Genomic DNA, 24390 nt, shown 5'->3' on the forward strand with positions numbered 1-24390 from the left:
CTAAGAGCAGTACAAACAAGTGGCCCAAACGACACCAAGCACGTGCTTGTTACGCGCGGGCCAATTTATATTTCGGGCATATACGGTTCGCGAGGAAGGTACATAGAACAAATAAAGACAGGACAAAGCATAGATCAACAAGATTAAAGCAAATGAGCTAAGATTTTAGTTTTTAGTACAGGGATAGAAGTTGAGGAACAAATTAAATGATACAGGTTGTTATAATTATTAGAAAGAACGCGAAAGGGCTCATGCTGACTAAAATTAGATGAACATCGTGGCAAGTTAATAGGATGGTAGTTTCGCATTAGTCTAACAGGAACATTGAAACTTAGGCGGCTTACCAAATCTACAGAATCAATATCGCCTCTGATAAGATTATTCATAAAAATAGTACCAAGCATAATTCTACGGCTTACTAGAGTAGGCAAATTAATTAATAGCAATCTACTCGAGTAAGAAGGCAACCTGACGTTTTGATCCCAGTTCAAACCACGTAAGGCAAAAAGAAGAAATTGTTTCTGTACGGACTCTATACGGTCGATGTGCACTTGATACTGAGGACTCCAAACGGAAGAACAGTATTCTAAGTTAGGACGGACAAGGAAGGTAAATAGTTATTTTTCTTAAAATGAGTGCAGCTTTTCTCAACATGAGTTTTTTCCACAAATGTTGTACTTAAATTGAGTACATCCTCAAAATGAGAGTACAAATACTCAATTTGAGAACGTCATAATTTTCTCTGTGTAAGGGTAATGGTAAGAGAGCGGCAGGCTTTACTCTGTTGCTTTAGTCCTTAATATGTCAAACGAATCTTCTCTGCTAAGTTGTACGCTGCGATTGTCCAGCATGTCCAAAGTTCGCAATAGCATGTAAGTGCTCCCTTTAGTGAACATTTGTTGGCCAAATGCAAGACTATAGTGGCGTGTATTATTGACTAGATGGAAGCTTGAACGGAGTGCGCAGCTAATTCTACTTCATTTTTCGTCCCAATTACGCTGCTTAGGATCTACAAATGGGCATTTCCAGAGTTCGCGAACGTACGTTCGTACGCACATTGTTCAAATAAAAAAAAGAAGTTAAACGTTTTCTGAATTTTTTTTTTGCTATTCGGTAGCATTTTGTTTGCTCTTTGCTCAGTGTAAACGATGGGGTTTATTGAGCTATCATTTGCATAATATTGGCAAAAAACATGCGGTCGCGAACGTACACAAAATGGAAGTCGACTTTGGCTTAATCTAGTAAAATGCAAAGATCTGCGAATTGGGACGGAATATTCTAAAACAATAACTTTACTTTTAAAATGGATTCATGTAGCTTTCTATCAAGTGTCTTCCCAAGGAAATATGACCATTTGTTTTTTTTTATTGAATTAAGTACCGGTCGCGAACGTACGAGTCGCGACCGTACGATTTTTCTATGTTGTTTTATTAATAGTTTATTGAAAATTGTTTCGCCCTCTTTGGGTTTTTATCTTCTTTGAGATTTGATAGAAAAGGATCAAACAAATCTTGTGTTTTCCTTGCGAAATAATTAAACATAACAAGGAAGAACGCTATAGTCGAGTACCTCGACTATCAGATACCCGTTACTCGTAAAGGGACCAACGGGAAATGGAGATATGCAAGCAGCAAAGCGAGATTAAAATTAGCCACCTACCGGCGGCAGACAGATTTAAGCGTTATGAGCGTTAGAGTGGTCGTGGCAAATTTTTGGATCAATCGATAGGTATTGACGAGAACAATACTTTCCAGCTAAAATTGTTTATCTAGCATGAAAATTGTGGGCGTCGCAGGCTTGGGCGGTTTGTGGGCGTTAGAGTGGGCGTGAAAAAACTTTTTTTTTGGGTCAATCGATAGGTATTGACGAGAACCATACATTCCAGCTAAAATTTTTTATCTAGCATGAAAATTGTGGGCGTCACAGGCTTGGGCGGTTTGTGGGCGTTTGAGTGGGCGTGGCAAACTTTTTTTGTGTCAATCGGTAGGTATTGATGAGAACAATACAATTCAGTTAAAATTTTTATTCTAGCATCAAACCTGTAGGAGCCACAGTCTTGGGCGGCTTGTGGGCGTTAGAGTGGGCGTGGCACTCTGCTGAAACAAACTTGCGCTGCGTAAGAAGCTCAGGAATCTGCACGCCAAATCTCAATAGCCTAGCTTTCCGAAATCTCAGCGTTCATCCGGACGGACAGACAGGCGGACAGACGGTCATGGCTAGATCGACTCGGCTAGTGATCCTGATCAAGAATATATATACTTTATGGGGTTGGAAACGCTTCCTTCTGCCTGTTACATACTTTCCAACGAATCTAGTATACCCTTTTACTCTACGAGTAACGGGTATAAAAATGCCCTTTAATATAGCTAAAAGTGATAAAAAGTAAATTTTTTTAGTTTTCAGGGAAACAAAACAAATTAAATATGTTATGTTTCCACTGTATTGTGAAAATATGGCCATTTATTTATGTAAATACGCAAAAAATACGATTATTATGAAGATTTTTCTGTTTCGGTCTTGGTTGACCATTTGGCGGATTTGCCCATATGCTTTGATGGCTGCAAGCAGTGATCTACTAACCTTCTGCGACGCATTTACTTGGGGAGAGTAAAACGCTGAATAGCTATGAAAAATGATTTATTTATCTAGCAAGGAATTAAATGTTTGGGATCTAAACTGGACCCGTTGTCGGATACTGTGGTTTCCGCGTTTTCAAAGCAATGAAATAATTCCTCTTCTAAATAGCTTCTAATAGACTCAGCAGTGAATTTGCGCACCGGTTTCAAAAAGGAAAATTTGTAAAGCTGATCTTATACCACGAATATGCCAGCTTCCAGCAGGCTTTTTTGTTACCACACCCAAAAAAAAATCGTCATCAATATGCCATTATTTAGGTGTCAATGTGATACTATTGAGTGTCAAAAAATCTCTGATACGAAGAACGTCTAATTGACACTATTTTGGTGTCATTTTGATAATTTCGAAAATATCAATTTGACACTTTTTGGTGTCAAAAGGACACTTTAATAAGAACATGTGGTCACATTGACACTATTTCGCAGTAATTTGATACTCATTCGGGGTATAAAAAGGCCATTTTAGGGTCAACTTGATACGATTTTAGTATGAATATGACACGAATAAATTGTTGATTTCACACCCAAAAAAAGACCAATAAGTTTTTTTGTATTTTTTTAACTAAAAAGGTGCATATGTAAATATCGATCAAATTATTTTTCCTTTTGCGCACTTTGCCTACACTTTTTTTTTAATTGCACACTCACACTCACATTCAAAATATGTATTTAGAATATATATTATATTATTAGGAATGTACTTACCTGATTCAATGAACACTAGCACCTTGCACTGAAATATTTGTCGTCTTTTACAAAATGTCGAGGTAAAAATGATTTATCGATAACTACGCTTGCTTGCACGATAGGCGCAGTTCGAATTTCGAAAATAGAAATACAATTATTGGTATCGACGAGAACCTAGTTTTGGTCAAAATGACACTAATTAGGATCAAAAAAGATTTTTCATACAATGTAGTATACTTTTGACACTCATTTAGGATCAAATTGATCCCAAAAATTTGATCCTAGGTGTAGTGTCATTTTCACCCACACTTATCAAATTGACACTCGAAGATTTTTTTTTGGGTACAGTGGCGTGCTCAGCTCTTCGAAAGATATATTTGTCTTTGATCTTTGGGTCTGGCAAAGCAGCATTGTTTTGACGTATTTTGATCTTTAGCTTCTTGTACTCTGCAGACTTCAATTTTTATCGTAGGACATTCTGGCATAGGTGCGGTTTATCTGACACATTCAAGACCACACAGAGAAAAAAACGGAACAACACCCAATTGATATTTTCTCCTTAAATTTAACATATCACTTTATTCATGTCAAATTGATACGAATTCATATCAATACAATTCGGATTTATATCAGCATTTCATATTGACATGTGTTGTGACGATTCGCACTCGATCATCAAAGTTGAGCAGAAGTCTAGTCTGGGGGTCTTTCACACACTTTGTAATAAAAACTCAGAAATATGTTGAACTTCACCAGTTGTATTCATTTGTATACTTTCAATCTTTGACTTAATGCTAACTTTGATTTACAAATTAGGAAATATAAAAGCTCGGTTATAAACGCGACCAGCTTCTCCTTATGTCTTCTTCGTAGTGTAGTTCTGCTAACATAAGCAGCAGAAATCTAACATTCGCTGTTAAAACTTCTGTTGTCCACTGCTTCTCAGAGTAGCCGGAAAACAGCTGTCTGGCTTCTCCTAATCGACAGAAACACCCGTTCATGCCGCCCCCAATACTGGACCCAGTACTCAAAGCCTTAGACCATGCTTAACTCTGAAAAGATTGAAGTGTGTTATGGAGTGAATGCGGGTATATTCAAAGGTGCATGGGTTGTGTACTTGGGCTAGACTCTTCAGTAAATCTTGGCAAGGGCAAACGAAAAATCTTTGACACAGACCTCTTGTAAATACCCGTTGAGGTCTTAATTGTAGCTACTCGAACGAGCCCATCGGCCCCAGGATGTAAGTCGATGATTCGCCCTAATTTCCAGTCAGAAGGACCAGTTCGATCATCCTCGATGATGATCATGTCGTTACGCTGAAGATTGTCAGTTTCGTGGCGCCACTTGGGGCGCGCCTGCAGATGAGATAGCCAATCTGCACTCCATTTTCTCCAAAAGAGGCGAAACATCCTTTGACCATTCAGGAACTCTGTGTTTAATGAAGAATCCTTAAGACTAGGCTCAGGGAGTGACATCATCGAATCCCCGATTAAAAAATGTGCAGGGGTGAGAGCTTGCAAATCATCTAAGTCAGACGTTAAGGGGCATAATGGCCGAGAGTTCAAGCACGCTTCTATCTGGACAAGAATGGTAGACAGCTGCTCGTACGTCATTCGAATCCCATTAAACGATCGATAAAGATGGGTTTTGGATGACTTTATCTCAATCGCACCAGTGTAATCAACTCCAGTTGCTTCGAACGCCCGTTTGGGCGGATTGACACGGTGCGCTGGTAAATCTCCCATCAGTTGGCTTGATGGTGACGGCCGGTGTTTGAAACAGGTTACGCACTGTCGCAGAATCCTTTTTACTGCCTGTTTACCGTTGACGATCCAGAAAACTTGATGAATTGTAGATAAAGTTAGTTGCACACCGCCATGTAAGGTGTTGTGATGAGCGTTCCTTATAACCAAAATCGTCAGGTGGTGGGCCTTTGGAAGGATTATTGGTGTGCGTTGAGACATGGAGAGCTGCAAAGCATTCTTAAGTCTGCCTTTAACTCTCATGAGCCCCTCATCGTCGAGAAACGGTGATAGCTGGCTGAGTTTGTTGTGTTTGGATAGAAATTTGTTGGATCGTAGTCTTGATAATTCTTCCGAATAGACTTCTTACTGAACCATCCGCACCAGTGCGAACAAAGCCTGTTGAATAGGGCCGGTGAGTCTATCCGCTTTTTTGTGACGAGTATTATAAATGAATCGTTTGACGTAGGCTGTAACGAATAAGAGTTTATTATAGGAGGAATATGATTCGATAAATGGTTGCACTTCTATACAAATGTGGGCTCCGATGTGCTTTAAGGATTGCTCTCCTAAAACAAGTTCTGATTTTGGGGACTGAACTGGATTGACTGGCCAATGCTCCTCTGAAAGATGCAGCCAATGTGGTCCGTTCCACCAAAGCGTGTGGTGTTTCAGCTGAGAAGGGGTGAGTCCGCGTGTAGCACAATCTGCTGGGTTTTCTTGCGTAAGAACATGTCTCCACTGCGATGGCGAGCTTGGCTCCAGGATTGCTCCAATTCTATTCGACATAAATGTCTTCCAACGCCTAGGGCCACCGCTGATCCAATACAGCACTATCATTGCATCCTACCAGTAGTGTACGGATATGGTGTGATGTGATGCTTGAAGTTGATTGACAATCCAATCGGCTAATTGTGTACACAGCAGGGCTCCGGATAACTCAACTCTCGGAATTGTTAGCGGCTTAACAGGTGTGACTCGACTGCGGGCGGCTAATAAGTTAATCTGCACGGAACCATCGGTACAACTAGCTCGAAGATAAGCTCATGCTGCATACGCCATGGATGATCCATCACAAAACATGTGTAGTTGCAACGTCGAGACATGCCTTAAATCGAAGCCTAACCACCGAGGGATGTGTATCTCTTCAATGTCGGGGAGCTCTTGAATGAGCTGTCGCCACCGCTCGGCGAGTTGATCTGGCAATGGATCGTCCCAATCTAATGATGCGGGGGGCTCATCCTTGCGCTCGATACGAAAACTCCAAACTTCCTTCAACAGGATTTTCGCAGCGATGATAACTGGTGCCAGGTATCCCAACGGATCGAATAAGCGTGCTACTGTGGATAGTATAGAACGTTTGGTGAATATAGGATTGAGAGAAAACTTAAGATTAAAACCAAAACCATCTTTGTTTGGATGCCAATACAACCCTAAAGTTTTAATGGAGTCCTTATTGTCTATCTCAAAAATGCTACTGTTAGAGAGATCTGTAGTTGGGATGCTTTCTAAGATATCTGGATGCCCACTTCTTGAGCTCCATGCCTGCTGATTGCAGAGCTGCGATGACATCATTGCGAATTTTTAGAGCTCCGTCGATGGTCTCGTGTCCTGTTTGAACATCGTCCACATAGATTTCCTTTTTAAGGACATGCTCGGCCAGAGGATAGCGTTCGCGCTCGTCGGACGCAATCTGATGTATAACTCGAATCGCTGTGAAGGGTGCCGAGGCAGTGCCAAACGTTACTGTAGTCAAAAAATATTCCTTGATGAGTCCCTTTTCATCGCGCCAGATAATTCGCTGATACTGGGCATCTTCTTCATGCATATCTATGCAGCGATACATTTTCGTTATATCGGCCACGAAGACATACCGATGGAGACGCCAGTTGAGTGTAACTCCTCCAAGATCGTTTTGTAGGGCGGGACCCGTGCATAAAATATCATTCAAAGACCTCCCGTTAGACGTCTTGCACGAAGCGTCGTATACGACGCGCATCTTTGTAGTTAAACTGTCGTCTTTGATCACCGCATGATGTGGAACGGTGCACGCAGAGATTGAGAGTTGCCTTTGAGCGTTGATCCTAGTGTGTTCTTCCTCACTACCTTTTACCTCTTTTATCTGCTTTAGATCAAAGTACTCTTGAATAGTGCTGGCATACTGTTGACTGAAATCTGGCCGATGATTAAGTTTCCTTTCCAGGGCGTGGAAACGGTTTAATGCGAATTGTCTTGACCGGCCGATCACCTGTGTGGGGTCAAACAACGTTTTTAAAGGCAAACGAACTAGATATTTCCCATTCGGCTGACGTACATGAGTTTGTTGAAAATGGTCTTCACACCATTTTTCCTCTGCGTTGAGTTGTCGTGTTGTGGAGACCTGATCCAATTCGAAAAACCTCTGTACCATGTTGTTTAGGTTTGCCAAATTACAACGAATGGAGATTGATGTCGTCTGGGCTGCTTCAGCTGGTCCAAAAACTATCCAGCTCAGTTGTGTGTTTTGTTCAATTGGTTCTGCAACCGTCCCTTTGCGTATGTCCGGAAGCATTAATTGCGGGATAATGTCGACACCGATAAGTAGGTCAATGCGACCCGACTTGATGAAATTAGGATCTGCAAAGGATAACCCTTGGAGATGTTTACAGGATGTAATGTTTACATTTTGTTTTGGTAAATGACCTGTTAGTGACCGAAGGATGAAGGCTGAGGATACGTGGGCATTAAAATCCGATCCTGAACATGAGATTATGGTCGGTGCTGTGCCTGCACTGATTATGCGACGTATTACCAATTCCCGTGATCTCAGCTCGAACAGGATGTCGTTTGAGTCTAAGCGCTTGAACGATGTTTTCCGTGATGAGGGTGCCTTCCAAACCATGGTCGATGAGAGCTCGAACTAAAGCTGACTGCCCAGTGGAGTTATTTACGATCCGAACCAGTGCAGTAGCAAGAAGGGTCGTTGAGTTCAGATGGGAGGCAACTGCGCTGAAGAGTTGCGTTGATGGTGCATTTTGTACAGCGGCTGCGCTCCGACCAGAGTCTGAAGCATGCTGTCGGGATACTTCAGGAGTCAATGAAGAACTTTGTTGAGCATTCGGGAAATGTAACAAAGTGTGGTGCCGTTGACCACATTGCGAGCAGTTTCGGTTGCTGCTGCATTGACTGAGAGAATGGGAAGCACTAAGGCAGTTGATGCATGCCTTCGAGCGGTCGACTATAACCTTTCGCGCGAAACAATCCTTGGCAAGGAAGTCCGGGCACCGTCTTAGAACGTGATTCTGTTGGCAGAGCGAGCACCTGATGGATCCAGACTCAAGAGTACTGTGGAAGCTGTGTCCCCTAACAGTGGAGTTTCCCGATGGTCTGGTTGTCTGGCGATGGTTGGTCGATTGTATAGATGATCTAACTGGAACGGCTGGTTTCCTACTCTCGATTAGGTCGATGCTGACCAATCGATTGTGAAGAAACACCTCCAGCTTTGTGAAGGTGGGGATTTCCACGTTGTTGCCCAGAGAATGTTCCCAGGCCTGTGTTGTGCTGATAGGCAGCTTTGTGAGTAAGTGATGTACAGTGGTGCTCATAGACTTTAGCCACTGACACTACCATAAACTGTTTTCTTAATAACTTTTTTGAACATATTTATTTCGGCCTGAAATTTTTGCATTTTGCAACACTGTTATTTAAGCATCTGATCACAGTAAAAAATGACAAGTAGGTATTCGTATTTTCCAAAAAATTGACTAAATGTCAAAAAGGAGTATTGTGCTCTGCTCATATACTTAAGCCACCTTGAGCTAAAATCGTCAAACTTGTGTTTTTTCCGGAAAAGTTGTGCTAGTTATTTTCTAAACTAAAGTATTGAATACTAAATACGTTTCCGAAAACAATTTGACCGCTATGGCTAAAAATAAGAATTCAAATTCGGCCGAAAGAAAAACACAAATATTCTAAAAATTTGTAAGACTTTACATTTTTTGCGTGGCCAAGTCAGAAATGCGATTGCATTTTATAAGAAACATGGAACCTGGGAAAGTGTTCCACGTGAAAAGCCCAGAAAAACCACTTTAAACGACGATAGACGGATTTCCAAAATCAGTAAAGCCGACCTGTTCTAGACTTGGACGCAAATCAGGAGTCAAATGGTGGCAGATTATGGCGTGAATGTGTCAACTCAGACCATAAGAAGACGGCTAAATGAATTTGGGTTATATGGACGCATTGCCTAAAAAAACCATTGCTGTCAATTAAAAATGTTAAAAAGCGCCTTCAATTCGCCAGAGAGCATATTCAAAAAGGTCCCAATTTTTGGAACATGATTGTTTGGAGCGACGAATGCAAGTTTAATGTCTTTTGGAGTGATGGTAAACCATATGTGCGACGTTCTCCCAACAAACAATTGGACCCCAAATATACGAAGAAGACTATTAAACATGGTGGGGCTTCGATTATGGTCTGGGGCTGTTTCACCGCATCGGGCGTAGGTCCCCTAGGGAAGACAGAAGGCATTATGAACGGCGAAATGGACAGGGACATCCTTGTTAACAATTTATCTGGAGAATATGTCGATAATTTGCCACTTGCCTGGATATTTCAACAGGAGAACGACCCGAAACACACCAGCAAAATAGTCAAGTCGTGGCTAAATCTATGTTTTGCAATGGCCACCGCAGAGCCCCGACTTTAACCCTATAGAGAACTTGTGGGGAATTGTTAAACAAGTCGTTGGCCAAAAAAAACCAGCAAATAAAAACGATTTGTGGCGAGTTTTGCAAGAAGAGTGGAAGAAAATCACCCATCAACAGTGCGCACGTCTTGTGGACTCAGTGCCAAAGCGTTGCTCCGCTCTTCTTAAGCAGAAAGGTCATCCCACTCAATATTGAAGTAAATTTATTAAAAGTATAAGGAATTTTGGGAAAATTTTAACTTTTTCAACCAATATGTTCCAGGTGGCTTAAGTATGTGAGCAGGACATTTTGGAGATGGTCTCAGATTTTTTAAGTTTTTCGTTGAATGTATATTTTTATAACTTGGTTATTCTTCTTTTAGAACACTGATATATAGAACTAATGTGACACAAAAAATTGGAGCTGTGAAATAAAAACTTTTCTTAATTTTCGTTTAAATTTTTGGTTGAAGTCTTGTGGCTTAAGTATATGAGCACCACTGTACCAACCAATGATCACAGGAGTCAATGGCAATGTGTAGTCGTCGGAATTCACTAATACATACATTTGCCAAGTTTAACAAATTCCTCAGGTCCACCGCGATCTCCTTGGACAGTGGCTCGATTCCGTACAGTGCATTCATATTGTACATGAACTGCAGTCGAGGGTTGTTGTATCGTTTTACCACAAGGTTCCATGCCACTGAATAGTTGGTTTCTGTTAATGCCGTATGGTTTATATCCTGGTCTCGTCCGTGCGGTAGTGCTTGCTTCAAGAAATGAAATTTTTGAATGTTTAAAAGAGATTGATTTTCATGTATTAGCTGCGTAAAGCTGTCATAAAAAGATGGCCAATCTGCAAAATTTCCTGAAAAGTGGGGTACGGGCAATTTGGGCAGCTGAATTGTGGAAACCGGAATGGGCACAAGGGTGTTGTTTATGGGTTGATCACCTGATACCTGTATTGGGACTGGAAACTTGGTTTCGTATTCATCGGCGAAAGAACAATAAATGTGGCTGTATGCTTGCTCAAAATTGTCTTCAACAGCATCCGCAAAATATGGATACGATGCTTGATGATTTGTGTAAAATTGTTTTGAAAGCTCGTTGAGCTTGTTGAGGCGAAACTCATAGTAGGATTTAGTTTTCTTTATTTGACCGTCCTTTTTAGCATTTTTAATTAGTTGGGTCAACCTGGAAGATAAGTCCATCTGCATTGCGTACATGTCTGCAAAAGGCTCGACCACAGCCAAAGGTGCCGAGCTCTGTTGTGCCAAATCACTACCATTACTTTCATTTTTACCCATTTTAATGTTTTCCTATTGCACTCTGCTTTGAAAAACCACGCACAAATACTCTCACAAACACACTCACCTCCCTTCAGTTCCAAAAAAAAAGTTTCACTTGTGAATCACCTGGGACATGTCCTCGTGCACAAGTGAAGAACAACCCTTCAGTTCTGCAGTAGGGACGCGGTGACATGGCTCAAGGCAAAAAGCTTTTTTTGTTTTTTTTTTGTGCCTAAAACGCTGTGCCGCTGTTGACGTCAGCAGAGCAGTCGGCGCAGCGTAGAAGACTGCCCACGAAAACGATCGTGCAACAAAGAGAGGCAGATATTCGGATATTTCCCTCTCTTGTCTTATAATCTGCCTGCACTCCGCGCTCGCAGAGACAAATTTCGGCTGGTCCGTTATTTTTTTTTTGCGTTTCTCCGTTATGTTCGGCTAGCGACTAATATTTCGGCTGAAAAATTTTCGTGGAGCAGCGACCTGTGAATGCCCTAATATTTTAGGAGCACTATTGTGTATCGAAAAAAACAACTAATATTGTTTTATAAAAGTAAACTATTTGATTATAGTAAAATTAAGTATATTGAATTTACTTATAATGTTATATTTACTTATTATACATTTTTATTACAATATAATTTTTTAGTTAAGTTATAGAAATTTAGTCCGTTAAAATTGATTTAAGTATTTAAAACATTTAAGTATTAACATTTAAAAAAAAAATCGTATTGTATTTTTACTCAAGAAGTAAAAACTATATAGTCGGATATATAATTCACTTTAGAAAGGGTATAGGTGCAGTGGCACGCGCCAACAGCGAAGAGAAAACAAAAGAAATCTAGTAAAGGGGTAAGAAGACTTGGTGCATTCTGTTTGAGTGATTGAAAGGGAAGCATCCATTTTAATGGTGCGCAGCAGAGTTACTTTAATCGTTTAGATAATATAATAAAGTCAGGTAAGTGCTACATTAAGTTTAAGATGTTGTGCATTGATCTTAGTTTAAGGTACGTAAATTTTGAAGGTATTCAATGGGTTCCGTTAGCCGAAAGTAGATGACGAAATGTTTTGTGCCAATAAAAATCCTGCAAAGGGTTAAACACAGCTATAAAAGGTAAATATACAATTAAACAAATAAAACGCATTTTTGAAACATATGTTTTTTCAGGAGCGTTGGCCAAGGATTGAGAGGACCCGGACAAAGGTTAAAGAACGGCGATGACTAACGTTAAAAATAAGCTTACGAAGCATAAAAACAGAAACAATAATTGTACAATTTTTGAAAATCTAAATAATACCATATAATTAAAATGAATTAAAATGAAATTAAATATGTATGTATTTTAAATTTTATATTTTTATAATTGAAAACTCAAGGAAAAATTCTGATTTTCACAAGTGATTCACTTGGGACGTGTCCCTTGCAGGTGATTTCACAAGTGAAAACTCAAGGAAAAATTCTGATTTTCCCAAGTGATTCACTTGGGACGAGTCACCGGCAAGTGACAGGCCATACGAAAAATGAGTATAAGGAACAAGTGAAATCCCGTAGGACTTCGAAAAATTTTCATTTGAATTTTCACTTGTGAAAATGCGGACATCCCATACAATTTTCTATATGGAGCGTCACTTGTTCTTCACTTGTACACGAGGACATGTCCCAGGTGATTCCCAAGGTGATTCACAAGTGAAACTTTTTTTTTGGAACTGAAGGGAAAAAACAAAAAAGCTTTTTGCCTTGAGCCATGTCACCGCGTCCCTACTGCAGAACTGAAGGGCTGTTTCAGTCGATCCGCTCGTGTTGCGATCAAGCTTTGAAGGAAGGGGACGGCAAACTTCACGAGGGCAGGGGTTGAATCCGCTATTCTCCTCGACTTCTTGATTCCTCCGTTATTCGAGGCTCCGTTATGGCGATGTACGTGGCAAAGGTTGCGTAACTTTGCTGGTTTAAATTAATAATAGATTTGCAAACAAGTAAGCACAAAGATTGAAGTATGTTTACAAATATTGGAAGCTGATGATGTTATGAGTGTATGTTCCCCTCATGGGCCACCAAAATGTTGTGACGATTCGCACTCGATCGTCAAAGTTGAGCAGAAGTCTACTCTGGGGGTCTTTCACACACTTTGTAATAAAAACTCAGAAATATGTTGAACTTCACCAGTTGTATTCATTTGTATACTTTCAATCTTTGACTTAATGCTAACTTTGATTTACAAATTAGGAAATATAAAAGCTCGGTTATAAACGCGACCAGCTTCTCCTTATGTCTTCTTCGTAGTGTAGTGCTGCTAACATTAGCAGCAGAAATCTAACATTCGCTGTTAAAACTTCTGTTGTCCACTGCTTCTCAGAGTCGCCAGAAAACAGCTGTCTGGCTTCTCCTAATCGACAGAAACACCCGTTCATGATTTTGTATCAATATGATATTAATTCGTATAAATTTGGTATGTTTTTCATATCAAACGTGACATCGAAGTCTTCAAAAAAAAAGTATGACTTTGCTTTTGGTTGTTTTGTATATATATGGTCATATATATGGTGTATATATGGTCAGTCACCGACTACCAGTCATCGAGTGCGGACGTCTTTTTTCTTTCTCATCGTTGATCTTCGGAACCTGTGCTCAGTATACCTCCCCACCCCTCCGAGTGCACCTACGTCTGCCAAAACAGACGAAAAACACTCGCGATCATGGGCCCCGAGCCCCCCAATCTGCAGGGTAATCGCTTTGCTGTGCTAGGCGAGAGCTCCAAATCAAAAAAGAAAAGACCTTACCAAAAACTTACGGAAGAGTTCCCTGAACTTCCAACTCCAGTTCAAAAAAATCCAAAGTTTATAATAGTAAAAACAAAAGACTCCCAAAAACCAATCTCACACTACTCTTGCTTCGCTGTACACAAGGCACTACAAACCATCAGCAAGGAAATAATTTCCATTTCTACGCTAAGAGATGGAAATCTATTGATGCTAGTTACCACCAAACCAGTGGCCGACAAATTCCTCCGTACCACCCACCTACCTGGCTTATGCGACGTCGAATTCAATTACCACGAATCTCTTAACTTTGTGAAGGGAACAATATACGCACCATGCCTAAACAACATCCCAGAAGAAGAAATTGTGAAAGAGCTACGAGCCCAAAACGTGCATTCGGTATTCAAGTTTACCAAAACCATCGACAACGCCACCAAACCCTCGGGAGTGATTCTGGTCACTTTCGATCTCTACAATCTTCCTAGTAAGCTGGACATCTCTTGGTACAGTGTCAAATAATAAGGGAATACATACCAAACCCAATGCGGTGCAAAAACGGCCAGAGGATCGGACATACAGCTAGACACTGTGGTGATCCAACCATGTGCTCCACCTGCAATCTTGCCCCTCACCCACCCGCGCCCTGCTCACGCGCCGAGTGCGCGAACTGCTCAGGCCAACACCCCGCCTCCTCACCTGCTTGCCCAGCGTATCAACAGCAAAGAGACCTACTAAAAATTAAAACAACAAAAAAATGCAGCATGCGTGAAGCTAGAATTATTCAATAACTACAACTACAACAATCATCATCGACAATCAATCACTCGGCTTCCTTCGCGAAGGTTGCTTCCTCTCAACCGACTTCGGTAACGGCTTCGAAACCGAAGCAAGACTCTCTGCAAGCAGAAGACAACAAGAAACCATCAACCAGCAAGCAAAGCACAACCAATGTAACACAAAAAGCAAATGTAACTCCCTCCCCCACCTCTCCTCCAACGCCCTTGCCGGGCTCCCCCCATTTCCCCCTTTCCCCCCACTACACCAAATCACCACCGTCACCACGAATGCAAGATAAAAACCCCATGATCAAAGACCGACTAAAAAAATCTCGCGCTATCATTAACGAAGCGCAACGGTTTCTAAAAACTTTAGATTCGGACCACAGTAATTCTACAAATGAAAATATGTCCACAGACTCCGAGTTTAGCCAAGCAAAAAACCTTTCTGACTCTGAATCTGAAATGGAACAAGATCTCTAAAAGCGCCCCCAGTACCCTCCTTTTTTTTTTCTTATTTAAATAAATGCCTTTAAAAATCACCCAATGGAATATAAATGGATTTATAAACAATTACAACCAACTGTCTCTACTCATTAATGACAATTCGCCCGACATTATATGCCTACAGGAAACCCTTCTGCCTAACGATTCAAAAAGCTTTGTTTGCCCTAAGGCCTATTTAGCTTATTTCTGCAACCTTCCCCATAACACGTCAGCCAAACAAGGTATTGGAGTGCTCATTAAAAGACACATCCCCCATACCCACAAACAGATTACATCAAACATATTATGCTCAGCACTCCAGCTTGATCTGGACCGGCCCATTACCATAATAAATATGTACATCCCTCCTTGCCAGAGTTTCAGGAGTACCGACATTGTTGACTGTTTAAACCATATATCCGGACCCTTCATAGTGTTGGGCGACTTCAACTCTTGGAGCCCGCTATGGGGATCGCCAAAATCCAACTCCCGGGGGAAAGCCCTGGAGCGTACAATTGCTGACCTAAATTTAATCACACTTAATGACGGCTCCGCCACTCACCTCTCGACCCACAATACTCTTACTCACGTAGATATCTCCCTGATATCCCCACAACTTGCGCACATATGCGACTGGTCTATCGCTTCTAATTTGTATGGCAGCGATCACTTCCCAATCACTACGTTCGTATCAATCCGTTTCAGTGCTGATAAATCCCCACCGTTACCAAAGTACAAAACCGACTTGGCCAATTGGGAGAGTTTTAAAACAAAATGCACGAGTATCTCATTGACATGGAAAACTGGTAGCCTTAATAGCCAAATTGCCCAAATTACTAAATGTATAAGGGCGGCGGCAAACTGCAGCATCCCACAAACTAAAAGCATTCCACACAAGGCCAAAGTCCCCTGGTGGAACCACTCTCTCCAGGAGCTTAGGGACGAAAAACAAGATCTTTTTCACAAGTACAAATCGGACCTTACAATTCCGAATCTTTTACTCTACAAAAGAGCCAACGCTTGCTTTAGAAAAGCTGTACTAGCTGCCAAACGCACCTGCTTTCAAAATTTCACTTCCCGAATCTCACCTTTCACTACCCCCAAAAAGATATTTAAAAACGGAAACTGGTCTTCTTACCTGTCCGAAGAAAATTGCAGAGCAATTTGGATATTGTTGGTCAGAGTACTCGGCCAACCACAACTTCTCTCAGCAGTACTGTCAATCTAAGCAAACCTATTTAAACCACACCTACCAACCCATTTCTACATCTCTTTCCGCGAGGCAACTTGACTTAAATTTTACAAAACTGGAATTAGAAATCGCAATTCAAACGGCAAAGGGAAAAAGTCCCGGCTTTGACAGAATTTCGTATCCCATGCTTAAAAACCTACCACCAGCTGTTAAAGATAAACTTTTAGAGGTCTTTAACGCAATGCTCCAAACAGGATCCTATTCACATACCTGGAAGTCAGCCACGATAATCCCTATACCCAAACCAAACAAAACTAACCCAGAAATCAATAGCTTCCGTCCCATTTCACTTCTATCTTGCCTAGGAAAAACAGTCGAGAAAATGATTGCACGCAGGCTCATGTGGTTTACCACCCAAAAAAGCCGTATCTCTCACTACCAGGTTGCATTCAAAAAGAGTCACAGTACTATGGATGCTCTCTTGAGATTCCAACACTTCGCGTCGAAGGCCCTTTCTACAAAAAATCACGTATCCATTCTGGCTACGGATTTTGAAAAGGCTTTCGATCGCGTGGGGTTACACTCAGTGTTATACCAACTCGTACTCTGGGGCGTTGGTCCAAGACTTTATAACCTTATAAAAGCCTTTATGACCAACAGAACTTTCAGGGTCCGAGTCAATAACTCAACATCAAATCTACATAAGCTCCACAATGGCATTCCTCAGGGTTCCCCTCTTTCGGTGGTACTCTTTATGATTGCTTTTGAGCAAATATCTTCAATTTTTAACAGACACAAAGACATTTCCATTTCATCGTATGCTGATGACGCATTTATTTACACCAACAAGAAAGATCTCAATTCCGTTAAAGATACCTTCTCAAACGTTCTGGACGAACTGGAACAGTGGGGCGCTTCATCTGGGGCATCTCTTTCCATTGGAAAATGTCAGGTCCTACATATTTGCCGAAAACAAAATTGCAACTTTCCCGAAATTGTATTTAAAAACAAAGTCATTCAACAAACTAATCATTTAAAAATCTTAGGAATTACCTTCGACTCTAGGCTTACATTTAAAGAACACTGCCTAAGACTTAGAAAGCAGTTAGAATCTCGTCTCAATATAATTAAATTTTTAAGCTCAAAATACTCTCATGTACATATAAATACTTTAATTAACATAACAAGGGCATTAATACTCTCAAAGATAGATTACGGGCTCCCGATATTCGGCTGGATTGCAGCCTCCAATATCAAGAGTATTCAACCACCATACCACGCAGCTGTACGCAGATCTATCTACGCCTTTCCGACCTCTCCGACCAAGTGCACTCTAGCGGAGTCCGGACTACCGAGCATCACCAACAGGATAAAAGAAACTACAACCCGACTCATACCTAAATTATATACCACTCCAAATCGGTTATTAGCTGACGACTTCAAAAACATATTTAAAGAAAGAAGGAGATACAAATATCCTTCTACTCTCCGGATTTGCGCCAACTTTAGCAAGAAATTAGACCTACCCCCACCAAACAGATTTAGATCGTCCGGGCCATCTCCACCCTGGTCTCGGAACCAACCTAACATCAACACCAAACTGCGTATCTCCACAAAAAGTGATACTCCCAGCTCAGTTCATCGCACCCGCTTTCAAAACGAAAAAGAACTCCTCGGTGAAAAACATTGGCTGTTTACCGACGGATCCAAAACTTTGGAATCAACCACTTTCGCAGTCATCGACGCTAACAACACCATCATAGCGGGAGGGGCGCTCCCCCTCTACAATTCAATATTCGTGGCAGAAGCTACGGCTATATTACTAGCCTGCCGCTTTGCCACCAGTAAAAACGGAGAGTTTGTTGTCTGCACTGACAGTCTGTCGTCACTCTTGGCAATAAATAACCCCGAGTATCGCGATCCCACCATAAGAGAGATACAAAGATTAACAAAAGAACATCCGAAAAAAATAACACTCTTTTGGGTCCCAAGCCATCAAGGCATAAAGGGTAACGAAGACGCGGACCAGGCAGCCCACAACATTGGCCTCTCACCAACATTCATTTTCACTCCAATAAACAGCAAGGACATACACAAGCTAATATATCGCAACTTGGAAAACCAAAAGATGGAGGAATGGTCCACTTTCACCCATAAATACTGCAAATTTAATCCCACTTGTACAAAAATACCTCTCCCAGCGGCAATCGGGAGACGACAATGCAGTACCTTTATCCGGCTTCGTATAGGACACACCAAACACACACACGAACACCTATTAAAAGGCATCAACAATCCGATCTGCAGTCTCTGCGGAGGAATCCCAAACACCGACCACCTTTTAGACAATTGCCCTGGACTGGCCAATATTAGAGCCCACCTGTTCGGCACACAGCCCCCTTCCCAAATCCTTGATTGCCCATCCGTAGAAAATATTAAAAAAATTTACGAGTTTATAAGTAAATCAAAGCTAGCAATATAATAACAAACTAAGCCCATAAATAAACCGCAAGTATAGATTTAAACACAGCAGATTAGTTACAGTCAGAGTCGAAGGCCTCCGCAGCCAGTGCTCGGAAATTTAGTATTAAGTTTAACATTGTATGATAAGCTTAATTTGTTAAATAAATAAATAAATATATGGTATGGTAATAAAGATATTTTTTCACTGAGTTGCTAACATTCGACGAACAATTTTTCTACAAAAGTAAAACATTAATGTTGTTTTTCTGTTTTGGAAATGGTAAGTATCTCATATTCAATGGTATTTAGTTGATTTTTGTCAAATTTTATTGTATTTACTTCATGGACACTGTAACGTGCCTTTCGGTGGCTGGACTATAAACACTGCACTACACAAAGTCAAATGGCTGGGCAGGATGCCGAGCTGGGCAAGTAAGCCACTATGCTGGGGAACTTTTATCGAGGGCAGAAAACTGCTACAGGAGGCATCCGAGTACAGCATGATCGGTCATTTATTGCTAAGTTTTCGAATGGTTTTTATAATTGATCCGAAATATAAAAAAAATAAATATTTAAAGCGAAACTAAGGGTTTTGAATATTTATTTGTATACAAGATGGAAAAAAGTAAAAACAAAACTGAAAAATATCGATATTACAAACATATCAATCTGATATGAAAGAATACCAGTATGATATGAAAGAATACCAGCACATCAGCTTGATAATGAATACCATATTCGAATTAAAAATACCATAGTTTGGTCACAAATTTGAGATGTGCGCATATCAATCGGATATGAAAAATGCCATATTGATATGTAAATATCATGTTAATTTCATTTTGATATGTTCAAAAATATCAATATGATATGGCAACATAAGGGACCAAAATGGATACGCAAAAAAAACACGATTGATAACCAGTTTTGGTACTTTATTTTATCTGTGCAGTTGTAGAAAATTTCGTACAAACTCTTTAAAAAACTAAGAAGGTCGTACACCGTAGCAAAGTGCACACAAACATATGGTCTCCAAAGCGGTCAATACCGACGTGTAGAATCATTAGAGCACCCAAATCAACACAGAAAAAAAAGACCAAAGCTGGTCATCAATCGGGAATTTTTGAGTATCACTTTTGATCCTTTATTTTGCCATACCATATTGATATTTTCGAACATATCAAATTGACATATTCGAACATTTCAATAAGGTACTTTTCATATCAGATTGATATGTGCACATATTAAATTTGTGACAAAACTATGGTATTTTGAATACCAGTATGGTATTTTTCAATTTCAAACTGATATGCTTTCATATCAAACTGATATGCTTTCATATCAAACTGATATGATTTCATAGCTTTGCAACAGCGCCAGGAAGTCCTTCTCCTGTCCTCGATAGAAGTTTCCCAGCGAAGTCGTGGACGCCAACTTGCCCAGTTCGGCATCTTGGCCAGCCATTTGACTTTGTGTTGTGCAGTGTGTCTAGTCAGCCACCGAGAAGCGCGTTACAGTGTCAAAGAAATAAATATATTTGAATTGGACAAACATCAAGTAAGTACAATTGAAAATGAGATACTTACCATTTGCAAATAAAAGCAGGGAAGAACGCTATAGTCGAGTACCTCGACTAACAGATACCCGTTACTCAGCTAAAGGGACTAAAGAGAAATGGAGATATGCAAGCAGCAAAGCGAGATTGTAATGCGCCACCTACCTGCCATCCCAATATATGGTTATGTGGACGGCAGACAGATTTCAGCGTTATGGGAGTTAGAGTGGGCGTGGCAATCTTTTTTTGGAACACTCGATAGGTATTGACGAGGCTAATACACTACAGTAAAAATTTTTTTCTAGCATAAAAATTGTGAACGCCACAGGCTTGGGCGGTTTGTGGACGTTAGAGTGGGCTTGGCGCTGCGTACAAGGCTACGGAATCTAAATCTGAAATCGCTTTCTCTATATTCGATAGTTTCCGAGATATCCGCGTTCATACTTACGATTTTTTGAAGTTTGTGCGCGTTAAAGTGGTAGGAGCCTTAAAACACAGCCACAGTTTTGGGCAGTGTGTGGGCGTAAGAGTGGGAGTGGCTCACTGCCGAAACAAACTTGCGCGGCGCAGGAATCTGTAGAATCTGCATGGCTTATCCCAATATTGCAGTTTTAATAGTTTCCAAGATCTCGGCTAGTGATCCTGCAATCGCGTAGTTCTAGTTTTTTTCGTCGCATCGGGTCATGATATACCTTTTTAGAAAGCTCTTTTCACGCGCTAACACGTGTTTGATTGATTGTTGTTTCTTTTTAACCGTTCGTTAGTTATAGCGTCGCAAACATGGAACAAATTAAAAAGAAAATACGGCATATTTTACAGTACTACTACGATTCAGGCACAAATGCATTTCAATCCGCCAATAAAATTTGTGCAGTGTATGGACCCGATACAGTTTCCATTCCCACCGCACAACGATGGTTTCAACGTTTTCGTTCTGGTGTAGAGGTGGTCCAAGATACGCCACGCTTCGGAGGGCCTTTTGTCGAAAATGGCGATAAAATCGCTGAATTGGTCGAAAAAGACCTGCATAGTAGCAGCCGTTGCATCGGTCAAGAGCTGGTCATGAGTCATCAAACCGTAATAAGCCATTTGAAGAAGCTTGGAGTCACTAAGAAGCTTGATGTATCAGTGCCGCACGAATTGACGCAAGAAAACATCTTTGACCCTATCGACGCATGCGAATCGCTTCTGAATCGCAACAAAATCGACTCTTTTTTGAAGCGTATGGTGACTGGCGATGAAAGGTGGGTCACTTACGACATCGTATGGCGCAAACGGTCGTGGTCGAAAAGCGGTGAAGCGGCCCAGACGGCCAAGCCTGGGGATTGACGGCCAGGAAAGTTCTTCTGTGTGTTTGGTGGGATTGACAGGGAATCATCCACTATGAGCTTCTTCCCTATGGCCAAACTCTCAATTCGAACCTGTACTGCCAACAACTGGACCGATTGGAGGCAGCACTCATGCAGAAGTGGCCATCTTTGATCAACAGAGGCCGAATTGTCTTCCATCAGGACAACGCCAGGCCACACACGTCCTTGGTGACGCGCCAGAAGCTCCGGGAGCTCGGATCGGAGGTTTTTTGGCATCCACCGTATAGTCCGGATCTCGCACCAAGTGATTACCACCTGTTTCTGTCCATGGCGAACGCACTTGGTAGTCTGAAGTTGACCTCAAGAGAGTCTTGTAAAAATTGGCTCTCCGAGTTTTTTGCCATTAGGAAAGCGAGCTTCTATAAGAGGGGCATTATAAAGTTCGCATTATAAAGGTGGCATCTTGGGAACGCGTCATCGAACAAAACGGCGCATGTTTGACTTCAATCGCATTATTGTAACCTATTTTATGAACAATTGAAAATTGAATAATAATACCGCAGACCTTTTTTGATAACTTAATATGTATATATGTTATGTTCTTGATCAGCACACTATCCGAGTCGATCTAGCCATGTCCGTCTGTCCGTCTGCCTGTCCGTCATTATGAAAGCTGAGATCTCGGAAACTATAAAAGCTAGAAATTTTGGATTGACATTTAGCTTCTTGTGCAGCGCAAGTTTGTTTCAGCAGGGTGCCACGCACACTTTAACGCCCACAAACCGCCCAAAACCGCGGCGCTCACAGTTTTCCTAGCAGAAATAAAATTTTAACTGATATGTAATGCTCCACTCAAAAAAAAATCGTCAATAATATGCCATTATTTAGGTGTCAATGTGATACTATTGACTGTCAAAAAATCTCTGATACGAAGAACATCTAATTGACACTATTTTGGCGTCATTTTGATATTTTCGAAAATATCAATTTAACACTTTTTGGTGTCAAAAGGACACTACGCTTTGTCATTTTTTAGTAAGAATATGTGGTCAAATTGATACTATTTTACAGTAATTTGATACTCATTCGAGGTGTAAAAAGGCCATTTTTAGGGTAAACTTGATACGATTTGAGTATCAATATGACACGAATTAATTGTTAATTTCACACCCAAAAAAAGGCCAATAATTTCTTTTTAATTTTTTTAATACAAATTTGGTTTTTTAATTAAAGTTATATGTGTATTTTTAATCCTATAAATTTGCTGCTGTCGACCAGGTGTACATACGTGGATAGGCATAGAATCGTTGTCCTCCATAGTGAACTTAAATGACAAAAAAATATTGCATTCAAAAATTGCAAGCGATGTCACCGTCAGTGCTTACATGCTTACATACATATATATGTGCAGTGTGTATCTATGAATTCGAAGATATATATTGGGAATGTACTTACCTGATTCAATAAACACTAGCACCTTGCCCTGAAATATTTGACGTCTTTTTCGCAATGTCGAGCTCACAATGATTTATCGATAACTACGCTTGCTATAGATGACGATTTCTTTTTGGGTGCACGATAGGCGCAGTTCGAATTTCGAAAATAGAAATACAATTATTGGTATCGACGAGACCCCGGATTTGGTCAAAATGACACTAATTAGGATCAAAAAACATTCTTCATACAATGTAGTATACTTTTGACACTCGCTTAGGATCAAATTGATCCCAAAAATTTGATCCTAGGTGTAGTGTCATTTTCACCCACACTTATCAAATTGACACTCAAAGATTTTTTTTTGGGTGTCATCAATACCTATCGATTGTTTCAAAAAAAAAGTTTGACACGCCCGCTTTAACGCCAAAGCTTCAAAAAAACGTACACTCAAAAAAAAATTATCATAGAAACTAAACTATTCGTAGATTAAAACTAAACTATTGAGTGTCAAAAATATCTTGATAAGATGTGTATTAACCTTATGACACCGAAAGTATTAAACTGAAACCTTCGAAGTTATCAAAGTTAAGCTAACGAGTATACAATCTATACTCAATACTGAAATTTTTGCTGATAGTTTACTTTTTATACTATTTAGTATAAAAGCTATGCTATGTAGTCTCCGTTTTGTACTATTTCGTATAGATATTAAACTAATCTAGAGAAATCGTTAGTATACATTTTATACTATTGTATTTCGTAAAAGACTTATACGATTTCCCCGTTGCCTGTAGTATAAAATGTATATTATTTTGTTTTTCGTGGTATCCCAATAATCCCAAACCCAATATAATCACGTTGTATGTTGTTTTTCTTTTATTACTATTTCAGATATTATTTTGTTATTATTTCATATATATTTATACAGTTTTATTTAAAATGATTTTAATCTTACATAGCTACTAGCATTTTTTTAATGATATTTTACAGGGGGGCCTTGGAAACTACTTATGTTATTAATTTTTAAAGAATTTTCTTTTCCACCAACTGTTTAGGCTTGATAGTGCTCACTAAACTCCAAAAGATCATACTGATCACTTAAAATAAATATTTCTTCGTCATTATTAATTAAAATGTATCTTATTTTATGAAACTTTATACCCTTCCCATTTTGTCTTGTTGTTAAACAAAAATCATTTTTATATGTTACCCCTTTGTATTGTAAACTATTTATTATAACGTTTTTAAAACTATTTTTTAAACTACCTAGCATATCGGAAAACTCTGCTGTTTCTAAATTATAGAAAATGTTTTGGGGAATCCTTCTATATTATTTTCTAAAAACGAGGAAAACTTTAAGCTTGACTTAATACTCAGCGAGTACGGAATGTTTTTCC

General features: G+C 40.1%; 2 protein-coding genes across 2 annotated transcripts; both read right to left on the bottom strand.

The window, feature by feature from the left end:
• Positions 1-4350: 4350 nt before the first annotated feature.
• On the bottom strand, positions 4351-5905 carry LOC136117583 (uncharacterized). Its single transcript, XM_070998695.1, has 5 exons — positions 5599-5905; positions 5436-5535; positions 4996-5363; positions 4500-4752; positions 4351-4375 (listed from the first exon to the last, which is right to left on the bottom strand). The coding sequence occupies exons 1-5, from the start codon at positions 5903-5905 to the stop codon at positions 4351-4353; spliced, it is 1053 nt and encodes a 350-aa protein (XP_070854796.1).
• Positions 5906-6545: 640 nt separating this feature from the next.
• LOC139354459 (uncharacterized) lies at positions 6546-10375 on the bottom strand. Its single transcript, XM_070998696.1, has 4 exons — positions 10298-10375; positions 7857-8616; positions 7380-7681; positions 6546-7313 (listed from the first exon to the last, which is right to left on the bottom strand). The coding sequence occupies exons 1-4, from the start codon at positions 10373-10375 to the stop codon at positions 6546-6548; spliced, it is 1908 nt and encodes a 635-aa protein (XP_070854797.1).
• Positions 10376-24390: the final 14015 nt, after the last annotated feature.

The sequence above is a fragment of the Drosophila suzukii genome (assembly GCF_043229965.1).
Source record: "Drosophila suzukii chromosome 2 unlocalized genomic scaffold, CBGP_Dsuzu_IsoJpt1.0 scf_2c, whole genome shotgun sequence".
NCBI lineage: Eukaryota > Metazoa > Arthropoda > Insecta > Diptera > Drosophilidae > Drosophila > Drosophila suzukii.

Bases quoted from the DNA above. Each gene is read 5' to 3' on its own strand.
- LOC139354459 (XM_070998696.1), bottom strand. From the start codon at position 10,375: ATGAATGCACTGTACGGAATCGAGCCACTGTCCAAGGAGATCGCGGTG. The intron at 8,617-10,297 runs GTATGTATTAGT...TTACTCACAAAG, and splicing joins ATTTGTTAAACTTGGCAAAT to CTGCCTATCAGCACAACACA. The intron at 7,682-7,856 runs GTAATACGTCGC...TATCCTTTGCAG, and splicing joins AGCTGAGATCACGGGAATTG to ATCCTAATTTCATCAAGTCG.
- LOC136117583 (XM_070998695.1), bottom strand. From the start codon at position 5,905: ATGATAGTGCTGTATTGGATCAGCGGTGGCCCTAGGCGTTGGAAGACA. The intron at 5,536-5,598 runs GTATAGAAGTGC...TATTCGTTACAG, and splicing joins GCACATCGGAGCCCACATTT to CCTACGTCAAACGATTCATT. The intron at 4,376-4,499 runs GTCTGTGTCAAA...CAATCTTTTCAG, and splicing joins TCAACGGGTATTTACAAGAG to AGTTAAGCATGGTCTAAGGC.